This window comes from Neofelis nebulosa, chromosome 1 (assembly GCF_028018385.1).
Source record: "Neofelis nebulosa isolate mNeoNeb1 chromosome 1, mNeoNeb1.pri, whole genome shotgun sequence".
Taxonomy (NCBI): domain Eukaryota; kingdom Metazoa; phylum Chordata; class Mammalia; order Carnivora; family Felidae; genus Neofelis; species Neofelis nebulosa.
In genome coordinates, this window is record NC_080782.1 from 13,130,604 (window position 1) to 13,157,564 (window position 26,961).

At 42.1% G+C, this 26,961-nt stretch overlaps 1 protein-coding gene across 1 annotated transcript in view; it reads right to left on the reverse strand.

The window, feature by feature from the left end:
- Positions 1–1,988: 1,988 nt before the first annotated feature.
- The window catches only part of MARCHF11 (membrane associated ring-CH-type finger 11), a 103,232-nt gene continuing 78,259 nt past the window's right edge, over positions 1,989–26,961 (reverse strand). The window contains 2 exon segments of the mRNA XM_058716019.1: positions 1,989–2,642; positions 25,760–25,952. Of these exon segments, the coding sequence (XP_058572002.1) occupies positions 2,320–2,642; positions 25,760–25,952 (516 nt within the window). The 3' untranslated portion in view covers positions 1,989–2,319.

A 26,961-nucleotide genomic window follows, 5' to 3' on the forward strand; every position in this document is an offset into this window, starting at 1 on the left:
GAAGTTAATTATTTATACCGTAACTCGTAGTACATATTAACATTTTAATTATTTTTAAACAGTGAATTCAATTCTTTCAAGGCACGTCTCCTCCCCACCTGGAGTATTTCTTCTGAGTTTTTATGTAATCATTTCAGAGAGGGTACGTTTTATTGAGCGGAGGTTCTGCCAGATCCTTATTCCAACCTTGACTCGGGTCACGTGTGGGTGTGTGACTGTGTGTGTGGGTGTGTTAGGAGGTGTGAAGGTGATGGGGGGAAACAGTGGGTGTGGGCAAAATGTGCATCCGAATGTCAGGGTGCTGGAAAGCAGGGCAGCCTAGGGACGCATATTCCTTTCCAGGTTGACAGGCTCACTCTGAACTCTCTTGGCGACATCTCTACCTCGTGCACCCCACACTGAGCGGGGTGTCCCACCCATTATGCCTTTTTGTTTCTAGTGAGTTGATGGAATACGAAGGTGTATGCCAATTAGAAGGGCAGACTTGCTAAATACGGAGCAGTGATAATCTAATCTGTGTCTGTCTCTTTATCCGGTATTTTTAATGCGATGCTCTGAACAGTTCCCACAATTATTCTCCATTAAACGTGTTGTTGACGACGACTCCTCTCCGTGATTAAACTGTCCAGGACAAACATCAACACCTGCGGGGCACAAAAAATGGGTTGTTCCTTTGACAGCAGATTGGCATTCCTGGTGTCTCTATTAATTAATCTGCTTTTCGGTCCCAGGGGGCAAGATTCCGAGCGTCCGGAACCAGATTCATAGGACTGACTGCTACCTCCCAGTGTCTTCCCCAGGACTGTGCTTGTGTAATATCAGAATTTAAAAAGTGACATACAGGATGGGAATATTTAACACTCTCGCTTCCTACAACTGCCCCCTTAACAGTGGTTGCGTGTTCCTTCTTTCATGATTTCCTGATTCCTTTTTCCCATTTATGCAAATGAGCACAGCCTTAACTCATTTGCGACAGTTTTTAAACTGGGAAAATATTCTTTCGCGTATTGGTGGGATTTGCTACGTAGGAATCACAGTGCTACCTGTAAACGTTAACTATTCTAGTATGAATCATCCAAAGGTCATTTTTAGAAAATAGAATGTAAAGCGTTCTTATTTCATATGCTTTAAAATCTACTCATCAGTTACTTCCAATGACTTACATGTTCAACTCATGTTCCAAAAGAAAGCATGACCGCCTGCCTCTTCATTTATTCTGTCACTGCTCATTAAAATGTGCCATTTCCCTCCATTAGGAGGATTAAAAGGTGGAAAATCTCCAGGTGCCACTAGTTAGCAAACCGTTCCTAGGGAGTCAATAGCCTCATTTTTCTTTTCCTCTTCTCACTTAAAAAATACGTATCTACTGAAAGAAAACATTTCTCGCTGCAGGTGAATATATTTCCCAGGACTTCATTAAAGCGAGTGATAGGGTCTGTGTTTAAATGATTCAGTAGGTATATAAGCTTTTACAGAAAGAAAATCTAATTAAGATAGCGCTCACAGACTTCAAGACACTAATAACCCAAATGACTGCCGTAGGTCTGTACGAGGGTTATGCAAATGTGAGGCGGTGGGATTATTACTTCACAAGCAATGATGTGATGTTTTGGTGAGCTCTTAACGGTTATAAGTATACAGAAGGCCCTGCCCACTTGTATGTAATACCAGTAAGTTATACGTACTGGAGGAGAACTATTTTTTCCCCACTCATCTTTAACTGTTTATAAGCTCTCTGTACTGTTTCACAAGCTAGAAAGCAAGCCAACATTCCTAGAGCTTGCATTCCTGGTGACAGATTATTCCATCCCAGCAAAAAAGTCCCGCTTACATCTGCCAGTAGATGTGAGGCACGAAGAGGACCAGTCCACAGCATCACCCAAGCACCTGGGATCTGCGAACCCACAGGCACCTTGGCATCTGCCCACGGAGTTCTAAGCTCTTCCCCGTTCGTAGCATGCCCGAAAAACTACACATGGAGCAAAACGTTTGATAAAAAATATATTTAAAACAAGCAAGAAAAAATAGTCTCGGCCTTCAGGACAGCTTCCATCATTCTTTGAACCAAGTAGGGTTAAATTATATGTATAATGATTTCAAGTACCAACTTATAAAAGATGTGGGAAATCAGAAAACAAAGAACCAGAGAGCTATTTTTTTTCAGAAAAATGTATTTGCAATTCAAATGTTCATATAAAAAGCATAAATTTTAAAAAGTTCATAGATGTGTGTTTTTCGAAGTGCGGTGGTTTCGCCATTCATTGCAATTACATTCCAAGATGCGCAGGGTGGTCTACACCACGCCGCCTTACGCTTTTGTCACACAGAAGTCACTCTCATCACAACCTCCCCTGAGCTGTTATCTTCGGACAGATCTTCATGGGGCCTCATCCGATTGAACAGGTGCAGTAACACGTAGCCACACTGAAACCTGGGGGAAGTTAACTGCGTCGGGTGGACCAAGTTCCTGTTCCGCAGGGCCGTCAGTGGCAACCATAAAGTCCTGCTTGTGGAAGACTCTCCCCGGCTACTTTCTTCGATGTCTGTGGCTTTATCATAATTCAATACATCCCAGTGTAAGTTAACAGCCCGCCAGCGCTTAAACACTCTGTAAACTGCAGCTCCTTCGTGGACAATGAGACCTAAAAATTGAGGTGGGGGGGGGGGGGGAACAAAGGTTCGTCATAATCAAAAGTTGGTGGTTTTGTATACAAGTAAGGCATTAAAGAAATAGTTCTCTGTTACTCATTGTCACAAAAAAAAGACGGTATCCTGACCACTCAACTGTCACCGCTAACGGCAAGCTACTGTCCATATTACACAGGAATAACCAATAGCCAAAGAATAAGAATACACTAACGTGCACAGAGTAAAGTTATCACGGGTATAATTAACCTGCTCCATCGTGGCTCAGAACACACCTTGGGCACTCATGTTGCCTTAAGAGAATCATTAGGCTTATTGATTCATTCATCATATATTTGCGGACTCATTGCGGGGCCAAGTAACGTGTGGAGGGCTTGGTTTCAACGGACACCTTAATTTGGGAAAGAGACAGATGTTAAAGTCAACATCATCTTCCCAGTTCCTAAAGCACTGTCTCACACCGAGGAGGTATGAGACGACTTTTTCTTCTTTTCACTCTCTTCAACAACTCGACAAAAATGCATTAGGCACCTACGTGAGAGTTTCATGTATATTACCTCGTCCAGTGTTCGCCAAAGCCTTAAGAAACGAGTATGAGCAGGTCCCGCATTTTGCAAACAAGGAACCAGCTCAGACGCAGAGAACTAGTAGCAGTGGCACAGGGATTCAGACCCAGGCAGCCTGGCTCCAGAGACCTAGGTCTTTGCTGCTATGCAGTAAATGGGATGATTACGCATTTCAGAGACACTCTCAGGAAAATAAACAAGGTAATACAAGAATCTCAGGGACCATAAACTCGTAGTCTGTAAATCGGATATGGTGCCCTGATACATGGCTCCCACTCTACCCAGATCCCACCACACCCTGCATTTTTCATACATCGGCATTTCAGCATGTGGCCCAAAGCTTTTGAACTGGTGACCCCTCACTAAAAGAAATTCCTTGGGGGAGGTCCGGTCAGATTGGGAAATGAGAAGGAGCTCTTCTCCTTCAGGAGGATGAAATTCCATTGAACGTCGGTGGAGGGATGAATGCAGAGTCTTTTTTTTAGGTGGAATAGGACACATAATTATAGCATGTCAGTTGGCCACAAGCACTGTTGAATGAAAAATTGGAAAGTGAGCAGATCCTACCTCCCAGGATTTAGACCTTGAGTCTAGAGAAGCTCTCAGAAATGTGAACAAGGAAGCATGTTCAAACATGTTTGTCGTGTAACTGTTTGTGTTTGGGGGGGAAATAGCAAACAGTCTCAGAGTACATGCAGAGAAGAATGGATAAATCGTGTCGTATGGATCCAGTGGACCACGGCAACGAAACTGAAGGGAACAAAGTCGCATACACGAACATGTATAAATCTTAAAAGAGAGGAACTCTTAAAGCCATGTAAAAAAAAAAAAAAACAACATGAAAGTTTCAGAAAGAAATTACTGGGGTAAAGAAATACTACCCATTTTTACAGATTCAGATATATAGGTAAAAAGTATAAAAAGATGCATAAAAAATAATCATGAAATTTGTGACAGTGGAAAGGAAAGAAAAGAAATGAGATCCCGGAGAGATTTCAAATAGGCTTTTTGGCTGTATCTCTAAGGTCACTTTTTTTTTCACGTTTATTTATTTATTCTGTGAGAGCAGGGAGAAAGAGAGCGTAAGTGGGGGAGAGGCAGAGAGAGAGGGAGAGAGCGAATCCCAAGCAGGCTCTGTTCTGTTAGCATGGAGCCCAACGCAGGGCTCGATCTCATGATCATGAGATCATGACCTGAGCTGAAGTCAAGAGTCGGACGCTTAACCAACTGAGCCACTCAGGTGCCCCTCTAAGGTCCCATTTTTTAAGCTGGGTGATGGTGATGTTCAACATATTCTGTATACTTTTTTATGCCTAAGTCATACTTTCTAAAATTACAAAGAATTTATTAGGAAAATTTATCAAAGACGTATTGAGGCACAGAGAACTGAAGTCAGGAGACAGGGAGATTACCACATTGCAGGCGAGGAGCAGAGTGGGCACAGTAAGGGACAGAGTAATACACTTGTCAAAGGAAAACAATGATAGAACTAGTAATGCAAGAAGGGGAAAAATCAGTCTCATGTTTTCAACCTAGAGGAATGGGTGATTGAAAGGATGATAGTAATCTTTCCAAAGGTACAACGAGTAAGGGTTTTGAACATGGTTTTGTTGGGGAGATTACCTTATTTTCTTTTGGCAGCTAAAACAATGGCAGGTATATGATGGAGATGCCCAATTTTTTAAATATCACAACTACCTAATATCCGAATTTAAGTTTTACACCACTCCCTTACCAGGACAAAAACTTCTGACATGCGTGACTTAAGAGAATTCCAAGGATGTTGGCATAGGCCACTTAAAACATGCACGTGGTTTAATCAATAAAAATAAACAAATAATAATTGTGTAACACCACCAAAATAATGAGAAGGAATGTAAACTTCTGTTAATCATAGCAACTGCAAATAACTGTTTTGATCAACTCTATTTTTCTAAGGACAAACTGTCACAACTGATCAGATATTCTGGGGAAACAGCCAGAATTAGAAGTAAAGACTACCAGATAGTCATTGATGATTCGATTATTGGCCTTCTGAAATCTCTGTGGGCAATGATTTAATTTTTCTGGTTCTATTTTTCCTCATCAAAAACACAATTGCAATACCTAATCTATACATTCAGCAGGAGAGTATGAAGACAAATGGAAATTCATCAATTATAATGCACTCAAATTTCCTCGCGATGGTGGCTCTAAAGACACAAGACATTATTATTAATTAAAAAGTCCATAGTGAATCTACGTGACGAGAAACATTCATTCACACTAATCACAAAACCAGTGCAGCTTGCAACAGGTTCATTCTGGAGAAGTACAGTGACGGGGGACAGCTTCACCCCAGGAAATCACTCATTTCACAGGATCTTGTTCTTTTTTTTTTTTTTTTTATCGATTTCCTTTGAAAGGCCAGAAATCAGATCATTTACTAGAGCTTAACGTCACTTTCTGGGAACGCACTCCTGGTAGCCCTTTTCTAAATACATAAATCTACCCAGTGTGCAGAAATAAATCCCACAGGCCTTTCTAGTACATTCTGAATTTAGAGGGAGCTACTTGAAGTTTTCAGGAAAACACGGTCCTCTTGAATTTTCAGTTCCATGTTCTGCTTCTTCATTGCACTTCAAGTTATGAACGATGCTTAGATTTTGTTTTATTTCCTATAAGTGTTGGGAATCACTCCTTGCCCTTTAGAAGCTTAAGTTTTCTTGAAATAGGAGGAGGGCTATCCTACCCTTGAGGTCCTCTCTAATATGCATCTTTCCCTTTCTTTCTTAAGTCTTCTAGACTTGTAGCAAATGCCTTTTGTACTCAAGGTAATGAGAACATAATGGTACTAAGATCGTCAAAATCCAAGAGTAAAGATTCATTCAACTCTAGTCCATATGTTGAAAATCCAACTAGTAAAATTCACGCTGCCATACTTTCTTACTGATGAGCTTGTCTCCTCTTGTTTCACAACTGAGAAATTCACTTCCTCCAGGACCTTCACTCTCTGAGTAATACCTTAAGTTAAGCCTTAAAATGAATGTGTCATCTTGACATTTCAGGTCATGTAACAACAGGCTTAGATTTATTTTTTTCAAGAGTCACTAGACCTGAAAGGAAAAGCAATGATAATTTCTATAAAATGTAAGTATGAAATATTTTAGGACAGTTGCTACACTATTTTTTAATTTTTTTAAAAATGTTTTAATTTATTTTTGAGACATGAGCAGGGGAGGTACAGACAGAGAGGGAGACACAGAATCCGAAGCAGGCTCCAGGCTCTGAGCTGTCAGCACAGAGCCCGACGCGGGGCTCAAACTCACAGACTGAGATCATGACCTGAGCCGAAGTCAGATGCTCAACCGACTGAGCCACCCAGGCGCCCCGACACTTGCTACATTATTAATAGCATGGATGTCAAGGGGTGATTCCTGAGAATTTGGGAGTTTGAGAGTTCAGAAAGTGTGTGTGTATTAAGTGTTGGTTGTTTTTGTTGGTGGTGGTGGTGGCGGTTTCTTTTTGTTTATTTATTTATTTTTTATTTCTTTTTTATCATTTTCCTCCCAGTAACATTTAATTCGAGCATCCCCTTATTGATGTGCAGAGGAACATTTTTGTTAGGGAATAATATGCTTCAAAAAGAGAAAGTTCAAATGTTTCCGGTTTCACTAAAATAAAAGCAGAGGGGTGATGTGTGGGTAAAATATATCCCAAATTTGTAAGTGGTGTGTTGGTTGAATTTTTTTCTATGGTAGCAGAAAATGAATTAATTACCCAAATACATGATGGGGAAGACCATCAAGGTCCCATGTTCACATGCTCACATGCACAAGCATGTACACACGCACACGCACACACACCACTTGTCCCTATTTATTGCAACACAAATGATATGTTGCAATTAACAGAGACTTGCAAAAATTATAATCAAATACAAACAAATTTTGATATTAACAATCAAACTACTGATCAAATCATTTCATTTTTTTTGTGTTGCCAGTCTCAGCTCTTGTTCAAAGAGGTTTGGTTGATTTTCAGAACTTAAATTATCATCAAGGATCTATTTTGTGCCAAGCACTGTGCTAAGTGCTTTGCGCGCACGGTTTTCATTTTATCTTGGCAGTAACTCTACAAATAGACACCACGATTGAACAACTTGATGGTTGAGGAAATTGAGACTTAAATTTAATAACTGTCCAACATCAAGACATAAGAATAAGAGCAGAGACTGGGGCTCAAATTTGTCTACATATACACCTTGTGTACAATAGTCCTATCCATGCTAAATTTCCAATGCAAGGCGGTCTCTCAGAATAAAGATCAACTAAAAGAACCCTCGCTACGGACTCAATGTATCCTTCCAAAATTCATACCTTGAAGCCCTAATCCCTAATCCCTATGTGGAGGTGGGACCTGTGGGAAGGTAATAAGGGCTATTTTGAGTCATGAGGGTGAGACTCTCATGATTGGATTAATGTCCTTATAGAATCTGGAAGAGACAGCAAGGAAAGGCCATGTAGGAACACATGAGAAAGACAGCCATCTGCAAACCACAGTGAGACACCTAACCAGACACTGAATATGCTAGCACCTTGACCTTGGACTTCCCGGCCTCCAAAACTAAGAATAAATGTCCTGTGGTATTTTGCTATAGAGGCTTGAACAGACAAAGCCAGACCTTGCAGACCTACACCATCCTCATGGAAAATATGAGTAAATTAAGTCCTGGAGACTGTGATTTGGACAAAGTTATACCATTAACTGCCATTTTTAATATCTTGTAGGTCACTGACACTGTTATATCTCTAAAAGCGCCAGTGAAACAGCCCCTTCCTCCTCTTCCCACCCACAGGAAGAAAGTTGTTGAAGACAGCACTGTAAGTGGTGACAGCTTCATCTGGGAAGCTGCCTCCACCTTGAGGTTTCCCGAGAAGTGAGAGGTTCTGATGAAACCACAAAGGAGCGCAGGTGAAAGCCCTGTGTGCCATCCAATCAAAACAACCTTTGGGAGAAGCTAAAGAACTTGCAATGCACAGCACACATTTGGCCAGAAAACGCTCCTGACTGTGAAAATGTCCAAGATTTTTAGACTAAATTTCACCAGTGTCCATTGCCAAGATCTCTTTCACTCTGTCTCCCTCTTTTTCTCTCTGCCCATCTCTCTCAGTGAAAGTTACACATACTCTATAAAATATAACCTATGTCATTCTGAGAAGTCAGTGGGCAAGAGAAGAAGAATGGAAACTTTGGGTGGGAACTTTGGGTCCCATTTAATCCCACTTAAGAACAGTTCAGAACCAGTTTCAAAAAATGGACACATTTAAAAACATTTTTTTAATGTTTATTTCTGAGGGGGGAGGGGCAGAAAGAGAGGGAAACACAGAATCCGAAGCGGCTCCAGGCTCTGAGCTGTCAGCACGGAGACTGGCATGGGGCTCAAACTCATAGAGTGAGATTATGACATGAGCCGAAGTCGGATGCTTAACCAACTGAGCCACCCGGATACCCCAACATGGACCCATCTTTGACTCCTTAATTGCCACTACTTGAGGACCGGAGCATGGTTGTATAAGAAAGATCAACTAAATGAGACTGTGGTCCAAGATACCCTTTGATGCGTAATCTTTGCTGGGGTGTCATAAAATGCATTAATCTTCCTGGCTTATTTTTCCCAACCTACCCCAAATTTAAATGCTGAACATTTAATGGAAAGTTAGATATGAGTGTAGAGGCCAACGCTTGGACACATAAATCATTCCCCCATTGCTGAATCTTGTTACTATGAATCTTGAAGAAATAAGCATGAGTGATTACTTCTTTGCATGACGAATGCTTTTTGTTGAACTAAACTATAGGTGGAGCTTAAAGAAAAAAAATGCAAAAAATATGAAACTTAGAGATGAAAATTGAAAGACAATACCTATGCCCTCACTGAAGTCACTAGACTCACACCACAAAGCCATCAGAAATTGGTATCTTAGAAGCCAACTGGGGACTACAATGTCTTGATTATACACAGGGGTTTTTGTGCAAGTGTATTTCCAGTGTTGCCCAGATCAGAACAAATAATGTGTTTTATGTGTAAAACACATAAAATGCACTTACATCTATAACAAATGAGTTAATTTTCCTATTGTAAATTATATATATTACATGTATATGTGGGTACATTGTATATATGTATAATATGTATGTCTTATACATATATACATAAATTCACAGAACCAAGTCGAGGATGGCAGGCTAATCACGAAAGCATAAAGTTCAGGAGCCCAAACACTCAAACTGTTGGTAATAAAATCTTCTGTGTAAGAAATGTAATATGAATAAAAATTACTCACAAAGTTCCCACAGCATGAAAACCCTTGCAACTAGGCGCTGGCTAATTCCCAGATACTGATGATCTGACCCACCCCAACTGATGATCTGACCCACCCCAACTGATGATCTGACCCACCCCAACTGATGATCTGACCCACCCCAAAGCAGAGTGGGTAACAGTACACATAAAGAAATGGTTACTAGAATAGCGAAAACCCTACGTGATTGCTTCTCTGAGAGCACACAAAAGGAAATTCACAGTGTCTGTCCTCTGACCCGCTCACTACTCTCTATGTCCTCCCGTCTGCTCAATGAAATCTGCAGTCCTCAGGCTTCACGCAAAGAACACAGTGGGGCCGGATCCTCAGGGGGTCCTGGATCATCACTGATGTCGATGACATCACTGCCTGGTGGTAGAACAAGATGGCAAATCCAAATTTCATTAAGGAGTATAATAGTTTACTAACTAGTGGGGAGTGAAGCACACTGTTTTCTGAAAGGTCTCGACATAGGTTGAATTTGCTTCCTGACCTACCACCTCCATTTCAGTTAATGACCATCCCCTGAGTCAATTAAGCTAAAACCTTGGAATCACCTAGACTCCTCTATGCACTAAATTCTGCTAATTCTATCTTCTTAGCAAATCCGAGATAAACCCATAAGACAGAGAATTCTCCAGAAGGATCATGCTCCTACATTTTCACAATGAACTATTATTAAATATGCTTCCTGATCCATAGTCTCTCATAATTTCTTCTCTGGCCCACTCGGAATTAATCCTTCCCTCCTACCTTCTGCCATTCCACACAGGAAATACCTGCCCTGTTTTACCTATTACTGGTACTGGAATACTTTGTTTATATGCATGTGACTTCAATCAGCTGTGTGCTCTCTGAGAACAGAGACCTTATTCTTACTTCAATGCTTGAAACATAGTAGAAACTCAATACATCTTTGCGAAATGGGAGGGGATGAGAAAGAGGTGAGCAGGCATCCCTAGGATGTAAAGGGGAACAAGGGTCAATTTAAGTCTAGTCATGAAAGTGCCACTAGAAGAGTGTTCTTTAAACTGGTAGAGTAATGGGGCGCCTGGGTGGCTCAGTCGGTTAAGCGTCCGACTCTTGGTTAGGGCTCAGGTCATGATCTCACGGTTTCATGAGTTCAAACCCTGAGTAGGGCTCTGAGTTGACAGCATGGAGCCTGCTTGGGATTCCCTATCTCTCCCATTCTCTCTGCCCCTCTCCCACTCTTGCGAGCTGTCTCCGTCTCTCTCAAAAAAAAAAAAAAAAATTTAAATAAAATAAAATAGCAGAGTAATATCTTAAGATATCACACTGAGACATGCACTCTAAGACTAGAGATGAAAAAAGTTTAGGAATCGGGGCCCACGTTCCATACATACTTGAGCATATGTACGGGTACACACACACACACACACACACGGCCTGGCAGGGGGTAGAAGAGCTAAAATCCTTCACTGGGACGCATTTTCAGTCCAAGTAAATTGTAGCCAACTCCCCCGAGGTCTTGTTGACCTGGTCATCAAACATCTGCCTGAATCAAACAATCATGAACCCAGCTGGTCATAAAATGACCACGCTCAGGCTGAAAGCCTAAGTGACTTATATGCATTTGTCTCTGCTCTTTCCAGGCAAAACAGGGAGACTAAAAGAGATGCTCCCCATTCATCTGACTGCTTGCTGTTGTAAGAAGCCAATCCATCAACGAATGATTTTAATGATTTCTCTTATTTCCTAGTAAATAAGAAACTCCTGATCTTTCAATCTTTACTAGTCCTGCCTCTCGAATCCACCTTTGGCATAGTCACAGAACATTCCTCAAAAGCTGCAAACTTTCTTACATGTTATAAAATACATGATATGTTATTTTTTTTAATGTTTAACGTTGATTATTAACTTTTGAGAGAGAGAGACAGAGTGTGAGCAGGGGAAGGGCAGAGAGAGAGGGAGACAAAGAATCTGAGGAAGGCTCCAGACTCTGAGCCATCAGCACAGAGCCCACCACCTGCATTGAATTCATGAACCATGAGATCATGACCTGAGCCCAAGTCAGATGCTTAATTGACTGAGCCACCCACGCACCTCGATAAGTTAATTTTTTTAAAGGATTAAAAGAATTCACTGGAGAGAAGAATTGTTATATCATCTAAGCTTCTACCCAAAAGTGCTTGAGAAAAAAGTCACCTAATGAATATGGTTATTTCAATAAAAGAAATAAAAGAATTAGTCCAATGTCCTTATAGATGACAAAGGTATCCTAGAGCCCTCCTATAACTGGAAGCAAGGATTAGAACTCCTTTAATTTCAGCCAAACACAACTTCAAGTCTGCCTTCAAATCATGAACCAATGAAACACCTTGCAGCAAAGGGGTAACATCATGTGTCATGGGATCAGCAGTGGACAAACGTAGTCACTGAATTTCAAAATTAGAAAATACTGGGTATGATTTAATCTAGCCCTTTTGCTTTGGGGGATGAGGGCTCTGAGTCTCACAGAAGTGACATGGTTTGCCCAAGTGTCCACAGTTAGTTAGTGCTGGAGCCCAGAACCAGAGCCAGACCTTTGATGGCTGGTCCAGTGTGCTTGCTCGTAAGAACTCAGACCCCAGGAACCATCCTTGGCCAGAGCTAGTCCACACTGGTGCCTCTTTGGCCCAAGGGATATGATACTATGAAGTAGATAGAATCAAAATCTCTTCAATAACACCAGAGCCTAGGATGGTTAAGTTCTCCTCTGGTCTGTATCTTAAAGGGCACACGACAGCATTGGGAAGGATTACAGTGACCTTCACAATTTATGAAAGTAACTCCACAAACCCCAATGTAATAGTATCGTGTCAAAAAGTCCTACCAATGTCCATTTGCTGTGTTGAAGCTTTTAGAGTTAGAAATCTACGTTGGTAGATTTCCATTTGTTTCCCACACTCTAAGATATGGACTAAAAACAATTCTGGGCTCCAGGCTCTGAGCTGTCAGCACAGAGCCCGATGCTGGGACCAAACTCACGGACGCCGAGATCATGACCTGAGCCGAAGTCAGACGCTTAACCGACTGAGCCACCCAGGCGCCCTGAGCATCCGACTCTTGATTCCAGCACAGGTCATGATCCCATGGTTGTGGGATGGAGTCCCCGAGTCAGGCTCCGCACTAAGCAAGGAGCCTGCTTGAGATTCTCTCTGTCTCTGTCTCTGTCTCTCTCTCAAAATTTTAAAAATTAAGAAAAATTTAAAAACAGTTCTTAGAAGGAGACTATTAGTGGAGACTGTTTTCCTCGTGGCAAGTAGAAACAAACACAGCTAATTTTCCTTCTTCGCCAATGGACAAACTGTCTACTGCAAACTCACAGAACACAATTTTATTAATCTCTAGAGTAGATCATATATGTATTGGTTGTTCTATTTCTCAGGGTGAGAATAATACTTAAAAAGATCTAAATCGAAATATCTAGTTACAACTCTATTTATCGTTGTGACTTGTAATAGGCTATCTCCTCTTTGTTGGCTTTGTTTTTCATTTCTCTTAAATCATACAGGCAGTGGGTAAAAATTCCAAACAGAAGCTACCACCTAAATAAACATGAATAAACTTTCTAACTCTTTGATGTCATTCACACATCAGTAAGATTTTTGTAATTGAAAATATTAATGGGATTTTTAACCTGAATATAAAGATGCTCAGACCTTAGCTTTCCTTAATATTCTATTCTGTGATCTAGCAACAAAATCCAAGGGTTACAGGGGATTCTTTACATACATAATTCTTATCAGGCAATTGTTTCACTCAGATCAGTCAAAAGAAAGAGATCGCTTTTGGTATGCTGTATTAAATATCTCCCATTCTCCACTGTTTCTGTATGTTCTGTATGGGTCCATTAATTTAGAATAAATGAGTAAAGACTTCGCAAAATAGCTACATTACTTTGGGCTTTTAGGGAAAATTTTTCTCCATGTCTGATCTAAAATCAGATCCCCCATACCTCAAATAAATATTTATTCCTGTTGTTATGCCTTAGGTGTTTGAGACAGCAACTCAGTGTGGTTTCACTTCATGAATAAACAACAACACTTTGTAAATTAGCTATTCAAGCTCAGCATATAAGAAAGGGTCCTGACTAAATAATAAATAGAATTGACCGAATCACATAAATATTCTTACACAGGCTCTGGGAGCGACAAGGTCTGGATTCCAATGTCAGGTCCCTCTTCCAATCCGGGTGACCTTGGCAGAACTACTTAATGGCACCTTAAGTTTTCCCATCTCTGAGATGATATGATATGAAGTACCTACACTTAGTGGAGCAACGTGGGGATTAAGAGTGACATTTGAGGAAAAGTACCTGGATTAGAAAACATAATCTTACCTATTATTGGAGATCATGGTTTTTAAAACCTTATTTCTACCTATTTGGAGGCCCCTGAAAACACATACGGGCTTCGTCTCTATGCCCATCTCTGTGGTTCCTCATGACCCAAGTTTGTCGCCTGCTCCCTGTCAGCAAACCCATAGTCCCCAACCTGCCGTGATGTGCACATCGTCTAGAAGAATCTTCATGTTCACATTTCTCTTCAGTAAATAAGGTTCTTTGCTGCAAAACAGTCCTAAGTCAAGAGATCCCTAAAGAGGCGGGTGTCAGTTCTGAAGAACAATCTCCAGGTTTTTAGGTTTGAGGGCCTGCCTCTTAGTGTCCTGGGTCCCACTGCCACGCAGTCTAGTCTGATCTGTCCTCCCAGGAAAACTTCCTGTTCCCACGCCGAGGTGACCCTATCTCACACTGGCCTAGGGACACACTCAGATTTCTCTACGGTTGCTGCAGCCACGCGTGAGCCTCGTTGTATTTAAAGTCCCACAACTACTCTTCGGGAGAACAGTAAAGTCACACAAAAGAAAGAGTCAAGTTGCACAAAACACACGTATGGCCACGTGAGCCTATGTTGCGGCCACAGGAGATTTCCTCTCCTGGCCCCTCAGCCGCTCTCAACAATCACAGAGGATCTGTCCCCTGGCTCCTGGCTCCCCGAAGCCCCCTCAACACACAGGACTCCAGGCCCATGTGGACGACCTGACCTAACGTACATGCCCCTTGCCCTCTGCTGCCCCTCCTTCACTCCAGCCTGGGGCCCTTCCCTTCCAGAAACCGTTCCAACTGCTAGCTTTGAAACTCTCCCACCCAGTGCGGACAACCACCCTCCAGGGCTTCTTACCCATGTTCTTCATCTCAATGCATCCTCTTCTACCTCCTGAAGACCCCCCCCCCCCATCTGCTGCTTCTTTCTGGCTTTGTTTCCTCCCCCAGTACTGAGAAAGCACACCCCACCCCATAATCACTCTCCCAGCACGGGGCCGGGGGGGGGGGGGGGGGGGGAGGAGGAGGGAGGGCAGTGAAAAGGTAAGGTCGACATTGCTGCTTCCTCTCTCTGCAACTCTGCATTATAAACCCCCTCTGAGCCCAGCCTCATAGTTCACCTCTCTGCACCTGCTCCTCATCCCTACCGGGTAAAAATACAGAGCCACATGGCTGTGCAGACTGGGGGCACCTTGCTCCAGCCTCTGGGGGGGGGGCGGGGGAGGCGCTCCATCATACCCAGTGGTCCTTAATGCTCCAAAGCCCTCCACCGCCGAACTTCATTTCTAAAGCTCCCCTCAGACTCTTCCCCATGCTGCCTCTTCTCCATCTCAGCAGATTGTCTCATAGCCCTCTGCCTGATTTGCATGTCTCTGTGTTCCTCAAACTGCTGCTCTTCTCGCCCAGATCACCTTCCCCTGCAGCCAGTGGCTTCAAGTACCAGATACAAATCTCCAGCTCAAATTTCTATCCTGAGCTCCAGACCGCTATACGCAGCCACTGCCTGGCCCTATCCACTCGATTCCTCAGAAATTCTGCAAAAAGAAAATGTTCAAACAGCACCTATCATCTTTCTCTCCCATCTACCAATCAGCCTCTGTGAATCACACCTGATGGTCCCTCTCCCTTACCCCTGACCTCCACCCCTACCTCCACTGATCTGATCCCCGTTATCTGGAGATTAACCTCTTTGAGTTCCAGCAGCTGCCTATCAGCCCTGATGTTGGCCTAATCCTTTGCCTGGATTATTATCTTCTTGCCTTCCCAGCATGCCCACCACACTCTCCTGACCCCTTGAACGTCCCCTGCTACCAAGGCTCTTTCTTCACTGTCAAGCTGACCAGTCACAGGCGGCAGACCACCCTCCAGGGGCTCCCTGAGCTTTCACGGTTCCGTCCCAAATCCATGCTCCAGCCACAGGGTCCTGCTAGATGATCACACCTTATTTCCTCATCGCTACTCCCCAGCAAGCGTCTTTTGCTCTTGTCACACCAAATTCCACAGGAGTCCTCCAAAATACATGTTTTCATGTATTGACAGGTTCAGGCAGCTGCCTCTCTCTGGCCCCCTTCGTGCTCTTCTTTAGACTTTAACTCAAGATTTCTTCCTCCCCACAGACTTTGCTGCCTCTAAGTATGGTCAACCAACATTCTCCCACCTACTCTCACATGCATTTGTCTCCTGACACTTTTCATGTTGCATTTTAATTGCTTAGCTCCCTGGCCCTCTCCAGCAGCTGGAGAGCAGGGAGCGTGTCAGGCTGCATAAAGCTCTTCTGGAAAGGGCCAGACAGTGAATACTTTAGGCTATGTGAACATTATGGTCTCTCAATGACGAAGTTGTAACTACTCATCGATGGCACATAAATGAATGGATACGTCTGTATTCCAATAAAGCTTTACTTACGGGCACTGAAATTTACATTTGATGTAATTTTCATATGCCACAAAATAATAACCTCCTCTAAATATTTTTTAAATCATTTCAAAAGGTAAAGCCCATTGTTAGATCATGGGCTGTTCAAAAACAGGCAGCAGACCCATGCTATTAATATCGCTCTCCTGCACTCCAGGCTTATAACGACACAGTCAACACTTAGCAAATGTTGGCTCAATAGATGACGGGGACCCATTTGGCTAAATGGCCTCCAGATGAGAGAGACGGCTAAGAGCGTCACATTTTCTCTGGAGGAAACAGAAGTGAACAAGATCAGCATATTTGGTCTGTTGCTTTGCTAACTATGTCAATGTTTGCCCCAGAGAGCTTGAACTTTACAAGGTCAAAGGACAGGAAGGCAAGGGGTTGTGTCTTCTCTCCCTGAGGAAGCCTAAAGAGTTAATTCGCTTTGAGAGTCCATTGCAAGCACAGCACTGAAGGTCAAGTGCCAAAAAACAAGTTCCCTTCTATTTTATTTCCTGGGGTTTTAAAGGCAGCAATATCTCTGATAACCAACTATGATAATAATCTTTAGAGAAATTGGTAAACATTAGTATGATTAAGGCATAGAAAAGCCTTTAATTTGTACCTCCAGAGTAAAATGCTAATAATGGCATACTTTTCAAAGCATATAGATGATAAAGATTTGGTTTTCCTCTAACAATTTTGAATTGCAAAGCACCACTCTGCCTCTCTGAGGGGCCTGGCCTCAGAGGTCAGAAAGCGAAGGCTCAGATAGGAGGCTGGGACTTTCGCGACAAAGTTGCGGCATTTCCTAGCGCATGATGCCTGCTAAGACATTCTGTATTCGGGAAATGACATCGATACTTGTAAAAGACTCTACTCTGTTTAAGGAATGATTCCCATCAAGCTAGCAGCACGTGCAAATCTGGTAGTGGTCCTGGCTGCAGCAGCCGACCTCAGAACCCAGCCCTCTGCCTGGGAGGAAGTTTGAAGGGAAACCCAGAGGGGCTCCGGGCAAGAGCAGAAGGAGGCTTTTGTCCTCCCTGCAGGGGTACCGATCCCCAGTCAAATCACAGATCAGGGAATGGAAGCATGTCTTGAGAGCGGAGGTGGCTGATAGTCTTTTCCTGTCTTGGAGGGAAAATTGAAAATTGTGATAGGAAGATTAAAAAAGGAAGTACCGGGCTAGTCAACCTTCCTAGTTATTCTGCCAAACAGTGTTTAAGTTGAGCTGCTTTTTTTCACATGCCTTATGATTCACGCAGATGCTTCCACATTGGTGCTTCCTAGGAAACTCTGGGAGAGGAGAGCGCTGCCGCCCTCCTACACTCTGCCTTCCGCAGCCCAAAGCTCTGCCCGCAGCTCTGAAACAGCCTCTGCGGGCCCACTTCGTGCTGAGGACCTACTGACGTTCAAAGCTCTGTTCTCTGGAATGATTCTGGTGGCTCAGATCCTAGACTCCGTGGTGGTGGTGGTGGTGACAGGGCTGTAGTGTCATGAAAGGCTGGATGTGGGCTCCCGGTGTTTTGTGATTTAAAAAAAAAAAAAAATCAACATATATTTGGAGTCTTAGGATCAAACTTACTGACAATTTTGAACGGGGTGGAGCTGCCCTGCTGGTGTGGCCCTGAGAAGAGGTGTGGAGCCTGTGGGTGGCTGACAGCTATTCTCCCCCATTTCTCATAGAAGAGGCCCCCAGAACCACACTGGATTCCGCGATCCTGGCTCTCCTACTCTATCGGGCATCCTTCACCCCTCTGCACAGGACAGAACCTACACAGGCCCTGAAGAATGCTGGTGAACGAGACTGTCCTCTTGGTAATTTTACGTTTCTCACTCGAAACTATTTGATAGATTTTATATTTATCCATAAATATTTTGTCTCTCTGCAGTGAGCCAAGGGCTGCACATCTTACAAACTTTGCCCAAATTTCTTTTTCAAACTCACTCATCTATACGGTTGATGACCCTGTGTGACAATCTAAGAATTGAAGGCTCTCCTGTTGTCTCCTGCAAACTCATTTTTTTTTTTCTGCTCCACATCATGGCATATTCCAACTTCCAATGCTAATTTCTTTCAAACTCTTTAAGTAAATATATGTTTTTCACCTAAAATGCTTTAGGAACTTCTGAATCATGCTATGAAGTGCCAGAGAGCATGGAAAATTTTAAACAAGAGATAGTCCAGCAGTCATTTATATTTTGCTTGGAATGCATTAGAATTTTTCTTCCTTAGTTGATTTACTTTCTTAATCACGCTTTGCTTATGCTAATTGGTTTATATTTGTTGAAAACAAGCCACAGGAAGAAAGAGAATCTAAAAGCCTCATTTTAGAAAGAAACAACCCTGGCATGAAATACACAACTGGCGGGGCACCTGGGTGGCTCAGTTAAGTGTCCGACTTCGGCTCAGGTCATGATCTCGCAGTCCGGGAGTTTGTGCCCTGAGTCGGGCTCTGTGCTGATAGCTGGGAGCCTGGAGACTGCTTTGGATTCTTTGCCTACCTCTCTCTCTCTCTCTCTCTCTCTCTGCCCCACCCCCCAATGGTGCTCTGTCTCTCTCTCTCAGAAATAAACATTAAAAAATTTTTTGAAATAGACAACTGGCCATCCTCAATGGGGAGAACTCATTTGTGGTAACCAAGAGTTTGATTATCCTGAAATTCTTGGTTAAAAGTCTTCACTTTTCCTCATACAATATCACAGAATTAGAAAATGTATGTTTTAAGTTTCATGTCAATGAAAGGTTCAATGATGTGTTACTTTTAGCTGCTCTGCCTGGGGAAAAAAAATAGCACAGTGAAGCAGTATGGAAAGTAAGAGAGAAATGTTACCTTAGCTTTTAAAAATGTAAACACGTGTCTCCGATATAATCAAGGACCGTAAGAATATGTGGTATTTACTTATTTGAAGTTCTATAATGAAATGTGAATACATTACCAACTGGTAACTCTATATCGTTTTCTTGTGTGTGCCCAAGAACCTTTAACTAGACAGATCATCAACTGTGAAAAACAGATTTTTTAAAAGGGCTATAATAATAACTACAAGAATTCATATGTATTTTTTAAAAAAAATAATTAGGTTTCAAACAGAGTGAAATAAAACCTCACGTTGGAGGATGTGAAATTTCTGCAGAAGGATCATTTTTCAGCACTGACTATATAATTGGTAGATTAAGGAGAAGATATTTTGATCTGATCCTCATTCAAGTATATAGCAGGTTATTTTTAAAAATGCCCTAATCTCTGCAGTTTTCAAAAGCAGGACAAGAAAAACTACCATACTATACTTTATATCATTATTTCAAAGAGCTCTGAGAGGGATTTTTAGTTCCTGGTGGGTACATGTGTGTTTCCTCCACTCTGGATGTCTGTGCTTTAATTTGTTTATTTAATAGAATAATACGGAAAACAAGCAATAACAGAGTCAGTACTTTAGCCACAGACCCAAGTGATAGAGGGAGGCAATTTTCCTTAAAGCAATTTCTGGGAGCACTTTCTGCATGAAAAAAAGAGACTGAGAAGTGAAACTCCTTGAGTGTTAATGGTATCATCGATAGAACTGTTCTCGAGAGGCAGCGATCTTTGACCTCGATCCCATCTTCTGATTTCATTTTCAGAAAGAAGAGGTGGGAGTAATCACAGGGCAGAGCTAGTCTATGTTCCTGCCCACCGCATCCCAAAAGATGCCACGCAGGACAAGCTGCATTAAGAGCACGGCTCCGTGTGGCCATTCTTATTTTCTTAGGTAGAACCACCCCACAAACCTAAACAGTTACAAGAGACTTTAAGGAAAGCACTCTAATGGTATTAAATATAGCTCAAACTACCAATGAAAATGGCAAAAAATGGATATCCATTTTTGGCAAGGTGTGGGAAGATGGGAATTCTCATATATCTGGGGTGAGTGCAATATAAGTCAAATTTAGAGAGCCCAAATTAGAGAGCCGAAACGGGGCATGTGCTTACTACTCAACCCAGACTTGGCACTTCTTGGAATCCTGCCTACAGAAATACCGCTAGGCAGCACTGTGTCTAATGACAAAAATTGGTAACAACTTGAATATCCGTCAGTAGAAGTTAAGTAAACGGCTGTACATCCATTCTAATGGGGAAAGATCTCTAGGTCATGGTGCTGCATGAAAATGACTATGTTTTGAATAATACGAATAGTATGATCCCACTTATATTAAAACACCTATGTGTCTATGTACCCATACACATGTTAACCTAATGAAAAAGATCTGGTGGATGTACACCAAAATGTTGGGGGAGGGGGACCTTTCTGCAAAGGGAATGACGTAACAGGGCAGTGGGAGTGAAGTCTTTTTTTTAAACTTTATATATTCATAAAATGGGTTTATTTGAATATGTACATGTTTATACTATGTGGAAAATTAAGAGATTTTTTTAAAAGAACAAAGTGATCCACGTTCTTAAAATTTTTTAAATGTTTTATTATCCATAGATGAGAGAGAGGGAGACAGGGTGCGAGCAGGGGAGGGGCAGGGAGAGAGAGGGAGACACAGAAGTTGAAGCAGGCTCCAAGCTGTCAGCACAGAGTCTGACACAGGGCTCGAACCCAAGAACCGCGAGGTCATGACCTGAGCCAGAGTCGGATGCTTGACCGACTGAGCCACCCAGGCGCCGCTTAAATTTTGTGGCCATAACCAGCCCCTTCCATGGGTATCTTAAGGAAGCTCAAAACATATTCCAGACATAGATTCGGTCCTAATTTAGAGTGTTAATGAAATTCAGCATAAGCACTGCTATCCCGAGTTCAGGAATCCCACTAACTGGGTTCTAGCTTCATTTTATTGCTTTGACAGAAAATTGAACTCACCTCATCAGGTTCTACCAGACACTCAAATGACTTGGCAACTACTGCCCTCACTTTTTGGATGCAAGTTCATCAAATGACTCCCTTTCCTCATGGCTGACTCTGGGTCACTACTAAATGCATTCCTCTTACGGAACAAGCTTCCTCTGAATCAGTCAATGGAAGCGATAGCCTTTTAATTTCTCAATGTGCAGAGTATGGACTTAAGAACCAAATCCTGAGCCCAAAGCCTTCCATCATGCATTTGCTTTTCATTTCTGGGTTTCATAACCTTCCTTTGCCCACCGTGCAAATCTTCTTAGGGGGGAGCCAACACAAATGAGCTTGCTTTGACTATTGTCCCTAACTTACTGTCCCAGGCTAAAACACCTCAGTGATTTAAATCCTTTATATTAGTTTTCCTGGTACACAATTATAGTTGGAATGTCAAATATTTAAATACTTGAAAGAGCTCCCCCTGTATGATATAAAGTTACCTTTTTGTACTTCGATTTCCTTAAGACACATTTCCCTTTTATGGTTCTCCGTCGACCTCTCGACCACCACCCTCTGACCTTTAATATCTTCTCTTAACGATCTTCAACTCATTCTTACTTTCTCCATCTCTCTTGGCACACGGCCACTTTGTGATTTAGTAAATACAACCTGGTAATATAGGGGATGGGGATTGTGTTCATAGAACCCTTACACATTCAAGTTGAATCATCATCTAGGATCGGTACTGTCCAATATAATAGCCACCAGCCACATGTGGCTATTTATTTAAATTTAAGTCCATTTAAATAAAATTGACTTTAAAATTCTGTTTCTCTTTCTCACGAACCACATTTCAAGTGTTCAAGAGCCAAACGTAGCTAGGGTTGGTGGTCCTGGACAACAGATACACTGCAGTGAGTTCTACTGGACAGCCCTAATCCAGGCATTGCAATGACAGTGGCACCTAGAACCCAGGGAGAATTCAAAACTTTAATAGCAAGAAAAAACTGAATCTCGGGAAAGCAGAAAATGTATCAATTAATCATGAATAAAAGCAAAAACCAAACCCACTATGTGTAGAAAGAAGTTAACGAATTTCCCTGAGTAAATACATTTTCTACACATCTTTACATTTCTATTGAACAATCCAACAACAACCTCTTCCTAAGCATTACAAACACTGGCTGGATTATAACATTTGTTGATTCAGGAATAATCTACGGATTTTCTGAATTATTTTTTTTTTTAAACAGAAGATTTATGAAGCTGCCAGCCTGTTCCTTCTCACTGAGGTATAAACAAGGTTTGGAAAGCTTGGGCAAACAGGAATGTGGGAATGTTCCCAAGTACTTTAACGCCCTCCGAAAGGGGAGCCAATCTTACCTCCTCCACCAGTGACAAGGGGCCATCTCCCCACTTGCCATGCATGTACTCATCCATCGGCCTGCTTGGCTGTCACCTCCCCGTGAAATCTGCCTGGAACTACCCCCTCCTTGCATACAACATCCCAGCAGTCATGTCTCCCTGCTTTGCCCACCTCCTGTGCCTGCTTCCAGAACTGTGCACATTCCACCAGATTCTAATTACCTACTGACATGCCTGTCCTCTTGTGTGGCTGGGAGCTCCGGGGGGGTGGGAAAATGACCCACTCGGATTTGTATTCCCAGCACTGAGCACTGTGTCTGACACAAAGAAGGTTCTCAATAAATATTTATCGACCTGAGCAAACTGGGCTCAGAGGGTAACCTGCTTTCACCCTTAGACTCCTGCAGTCAGGGGGATTGGAGGCATAATCAATGTAACCTACTTTGTTACCATCTACATGCAATTAACAGACCCTTGAATTAATTTGCCGAGCTATTATTGGCTATGATCCAGTTGGCTATTGACAACCTGCGTGCATATTTGCTAACTTGGCTATAGTCGTTTCCCAATTTCTTGAGGAAAAAAAATAAGATACTCTCTGAAAATGAACAAGGTTGTTCAACCTGAATTCTTTGACATTTTTCAAAAAATACAAATAAATCCTGGGGCGCCTGGGTGGCTCAGTCGGTTAAGCGGCCGACTTCGGCTCAGGTCATGATCTCGCGGTCCGTGAGTTCGAGCCCTGCGTCGGGCTCTGTGCTGACAGCTCGGAGCCTGGAGCCTGCTTCAGATTCTGTGTCGCCCTCTCTCTGACCCTCCCCCGTTCATGCTCTGTCTCTCTCTGTCTCAAAAATAAATAAATGTTAAAAAAAAATTTAAAAATATACAAATAAATCCCGCAAGGGTGATATTTGGATTTAATGAGTTAGAATGCAATGATAGGTTATTGTCATTATTTAAAACTTCAATAAAAATGCACTCTCCAAAGTGTAAGCCAGGAAAATGTTGATTGGTTTGTGTGCCTAAGAAACTTGACTTCATTAAATGGGCAAATACCCAGATTTCAAAAGGAAAGCCCACATATGTCCATATTCTGCCAAAAATCATTAGTCCATAGGCCTATGCGTTTAAAACCAAAATTTAATAATTTTGATTAAGAAACTGGCATTAGCAATCAAAATTTAAGATAAGGTAACTTGGTACTAAATGCAAGCTTTGAAAACCAGGATAATGGGGGTGCATGATTCTGTCAGTTAAGCATCCTACGTTGGTTCAGAACATGATCTCATATGGTTTGTGGGGTCCAGCCCCGCATTGGGCTCTGTGCTGACAGCTCAGAGCTTGAAGCCTGCTTCAGATTCTGTCTGTCTGTCTGTCTGTCTCTCTTGCCTCTCCCCAGCTTATGCCCTCTCTCTCTCTGTCTCGCAATAGTAAATAAACATTAAAAAAAAGAAGGAAAGCCAGGATAATGATTTCCTAACCAGGATGTATAAATATACGTTCGTTTTTTAGTGCTGTAAAAAGCCAATGGACTTTTTCCCTCCACGTTCGACTGGAAGCCTAATGGTTTCTTTGTTTTTCATCTCTCCTTTTTGTATCAATGGAATACCACATTTTATAACATTTATGGTGAAAAAAAATAAATACTATCTATCTCTGAATTTATTAAGGAATTTGTAGAACAGTTTTGTGACTCTTTTTTATTTAGAGCAATACCCTAGAGATTATATTTGTATAGAGATTTAGCATTGCCAAATGCTTACAAGTGCATTATCACATTTAATGCAAATTGTTCATACACGTCATTAGCTCCATTATTCAGGCAACATCTGCTCAGTTTACATATTATTCATGACATTTCCCCCCCACACCTCCTTTTTCCCTTCCTGGCCTGCAATTTGATCATTTTCTTTCCTATTAGTCTTGTGCTAGTGACAAGGGAGGAAGGAGGAAGAGAGGAAATTCTGGCTAATCCTATTTTAAAATGTATAGGGTTCTTTTAGAAAAAAGTGACTGAAGATATTTAAACTGCTAGTGAAATTAAGGCTCTGGTGAGCACAGGCATTAATGTGAATGATTTGAGTTGCTTTAATGTTTGTGACTTATTCAAATACCTTTAATCTGTAACTTCCAATTAATAACCTAATTGGTTCTAATCCTGATTTCCTTGATTTGGGCCTGTGTGCTAGGGATTATTATTTCCATCCAGGACACGGAGAGAGAGAGTTGATTAGTCCCCGCGGACGCCATGATTGGAAACCGAGTCACTGGATCCCAAATTGCATCATTCCCTGCAACTGGCGTCCCCCAAGCTTTGGCGTGCCTCAGAATCCCAGGGGACTTGTGATGCACAGGCGGCCGGGGGGGCCCCAATCCTGAAATTTCTGATTTGGCAGGTGAGGTGGAGCCTGAGAATGTGCACTTCTTAAGAAGCCGCGGTAGGACCATTGCTCTAAACCACGGCTGCCTCTCTCAGCTCTTTTTACGCCCCACCGAGCTGCAACCACATCAGAGCAGGGACAGTCCCCTCGAGACCGCGTGGCCCCTCTATGTGCCCGCCCCCCACTGCCAACCAGACACCATCACAGCGCCAGTGTGATAACTGCATAATTACACGCCACATAACTGCTGCATGAATTGCCTTCCACTTTCTCTTGGTATTGGGGAAACAGCAGATCAGTCAAGAGGAACGTGCAAATAACCTTTTTTTTTTCCGTAGGGATCTGTTTAAGCCAAAATGTTTGCTCCTTTTTCTCTTCTAAGCCACTGAATGTATTAAGCAAAACAAAGAGGCACAGGTGATAGGAGAAACTGACCCCCCAGCCCCCATCCCGCCAAGGAGTACTTTGTGCCCTTGAGGCACCTGAGTCACTTGACCACGAGGTAGGACCACCAGGGGTCTGTCCCTCCTCTCCCCAAATGCACAGACCACCACCGTCACCAGTCAATGCCTTCCCAGCTTGGTGAAAGGGGGCTGATTTGCTCTCATGCCATAGAAATAAATGACCTTATTTTGCCCCCCCCCCAATAATTCCTTCCACTCTTCCTTCCTTTACCTTGCAAAACAAGCCACTTCAAACGGGCATTACTCTGTTAAATTTTTTGCACCTTGGGTATATAGACGCTATGCTTTTTGAGGAAAGCGGCCCAATCGTGACACCCCAGACAGTTAAGTACCTGGAGAACCGAGATCCCGTGAACCACAACGTTCTACCCCAGATCCCACTGGTGAAAGTAAAACAGCTGTAAAAAATGGATTACTGACAGTTTGTTAATGTTCAACGGCATGGTCTTACCTATGCACACTAGATCCATAAAACCATACATTCCATAGCAGATTTGAAAAAGGATGTCCTTCCTCTGCCACACTGCATAGGGGCTGAAGGCAGACCAGAGGAGCCAGGTCATACTTGCTATTAAGAACAGGGATCCTAGGATTACAGCAATCATCTGAACTTTCTCAACCAGTGTTATAGAAATGCTTTGCCACTAAAAGAAAAACAGAGGCATGTAAGAAAAAGGTGCTGTGTTCAATTCAAAAAGGAAAAAAAAAAAACATTTTCAGCCCCATGTTTCTCTTCATAATGTTAGACGCTTTTCGATCTGATCAGCCCCCAAATGAATTTTTCCATTTCATCCCGGCTATAAAAAATAGACAAGCAGATAAAGATTAATGAATTGCCTTAGCTTCATTATTTTCAGTAATTCACCGCTCTGCACATTTAATCTAGTTTTATTCCAGATAACAGTACTGCGAGTGAATGGCTGAGGAATATTTAGTACCTGGGATCACATTATTATCTTTCATGCATGCACAAAATTAAATATACTCCGAAGATATGCGTTGAAGTCTCCTCTATTTGGAAACTTATTTTGCTTTTTAGCACATTTGGCTATTGCAAAAAAAGGGGAACTGTCTCTTGCTTTTGCAAAAAAAAAAAAATGTAAGAAACAAATACATAAGTTACATAAGAACATCAATGCAAAAGTCATTAAAGTAATACACTAGAATTCTAAAAGAACTATAAAATTGTACATTATCTGTTACTGGTACATTTCATATAGTCAGATATTACTGAATTTTAATTATCTAGTGAGTGATCTGTGAAGCCATTTTTTGTCAAGATTTCGAATTGGTAAACAAATGGAATATCTTTGAAATTCACAAACCGTGTAAGTACCACACTAGTCAATGGGGAGAATAATTTGGTATCCTAAGTATCAGTATTTGTGAGGATTTTACAGTCCAAATGATCAAAAGTCTTTCAAGAGTGTTATCGACTTGAAAGGATTAATTAGTCATGTTCTCCCTTTTGCATAATTGAGACAGAAACAAGACTAGGATTGCTATTATGGTTTGTCAGTAAACAATGAAACTCAAAACAACCTGCACAATTTTATTCTGTGTGAAAGGGCTCTGGCTGTTGCAACATATGGCTTGTCAGAAGAATTCCTAAACAGTTTAAATAAGCTTTAAAAACAAATGAGCTTGAACAAC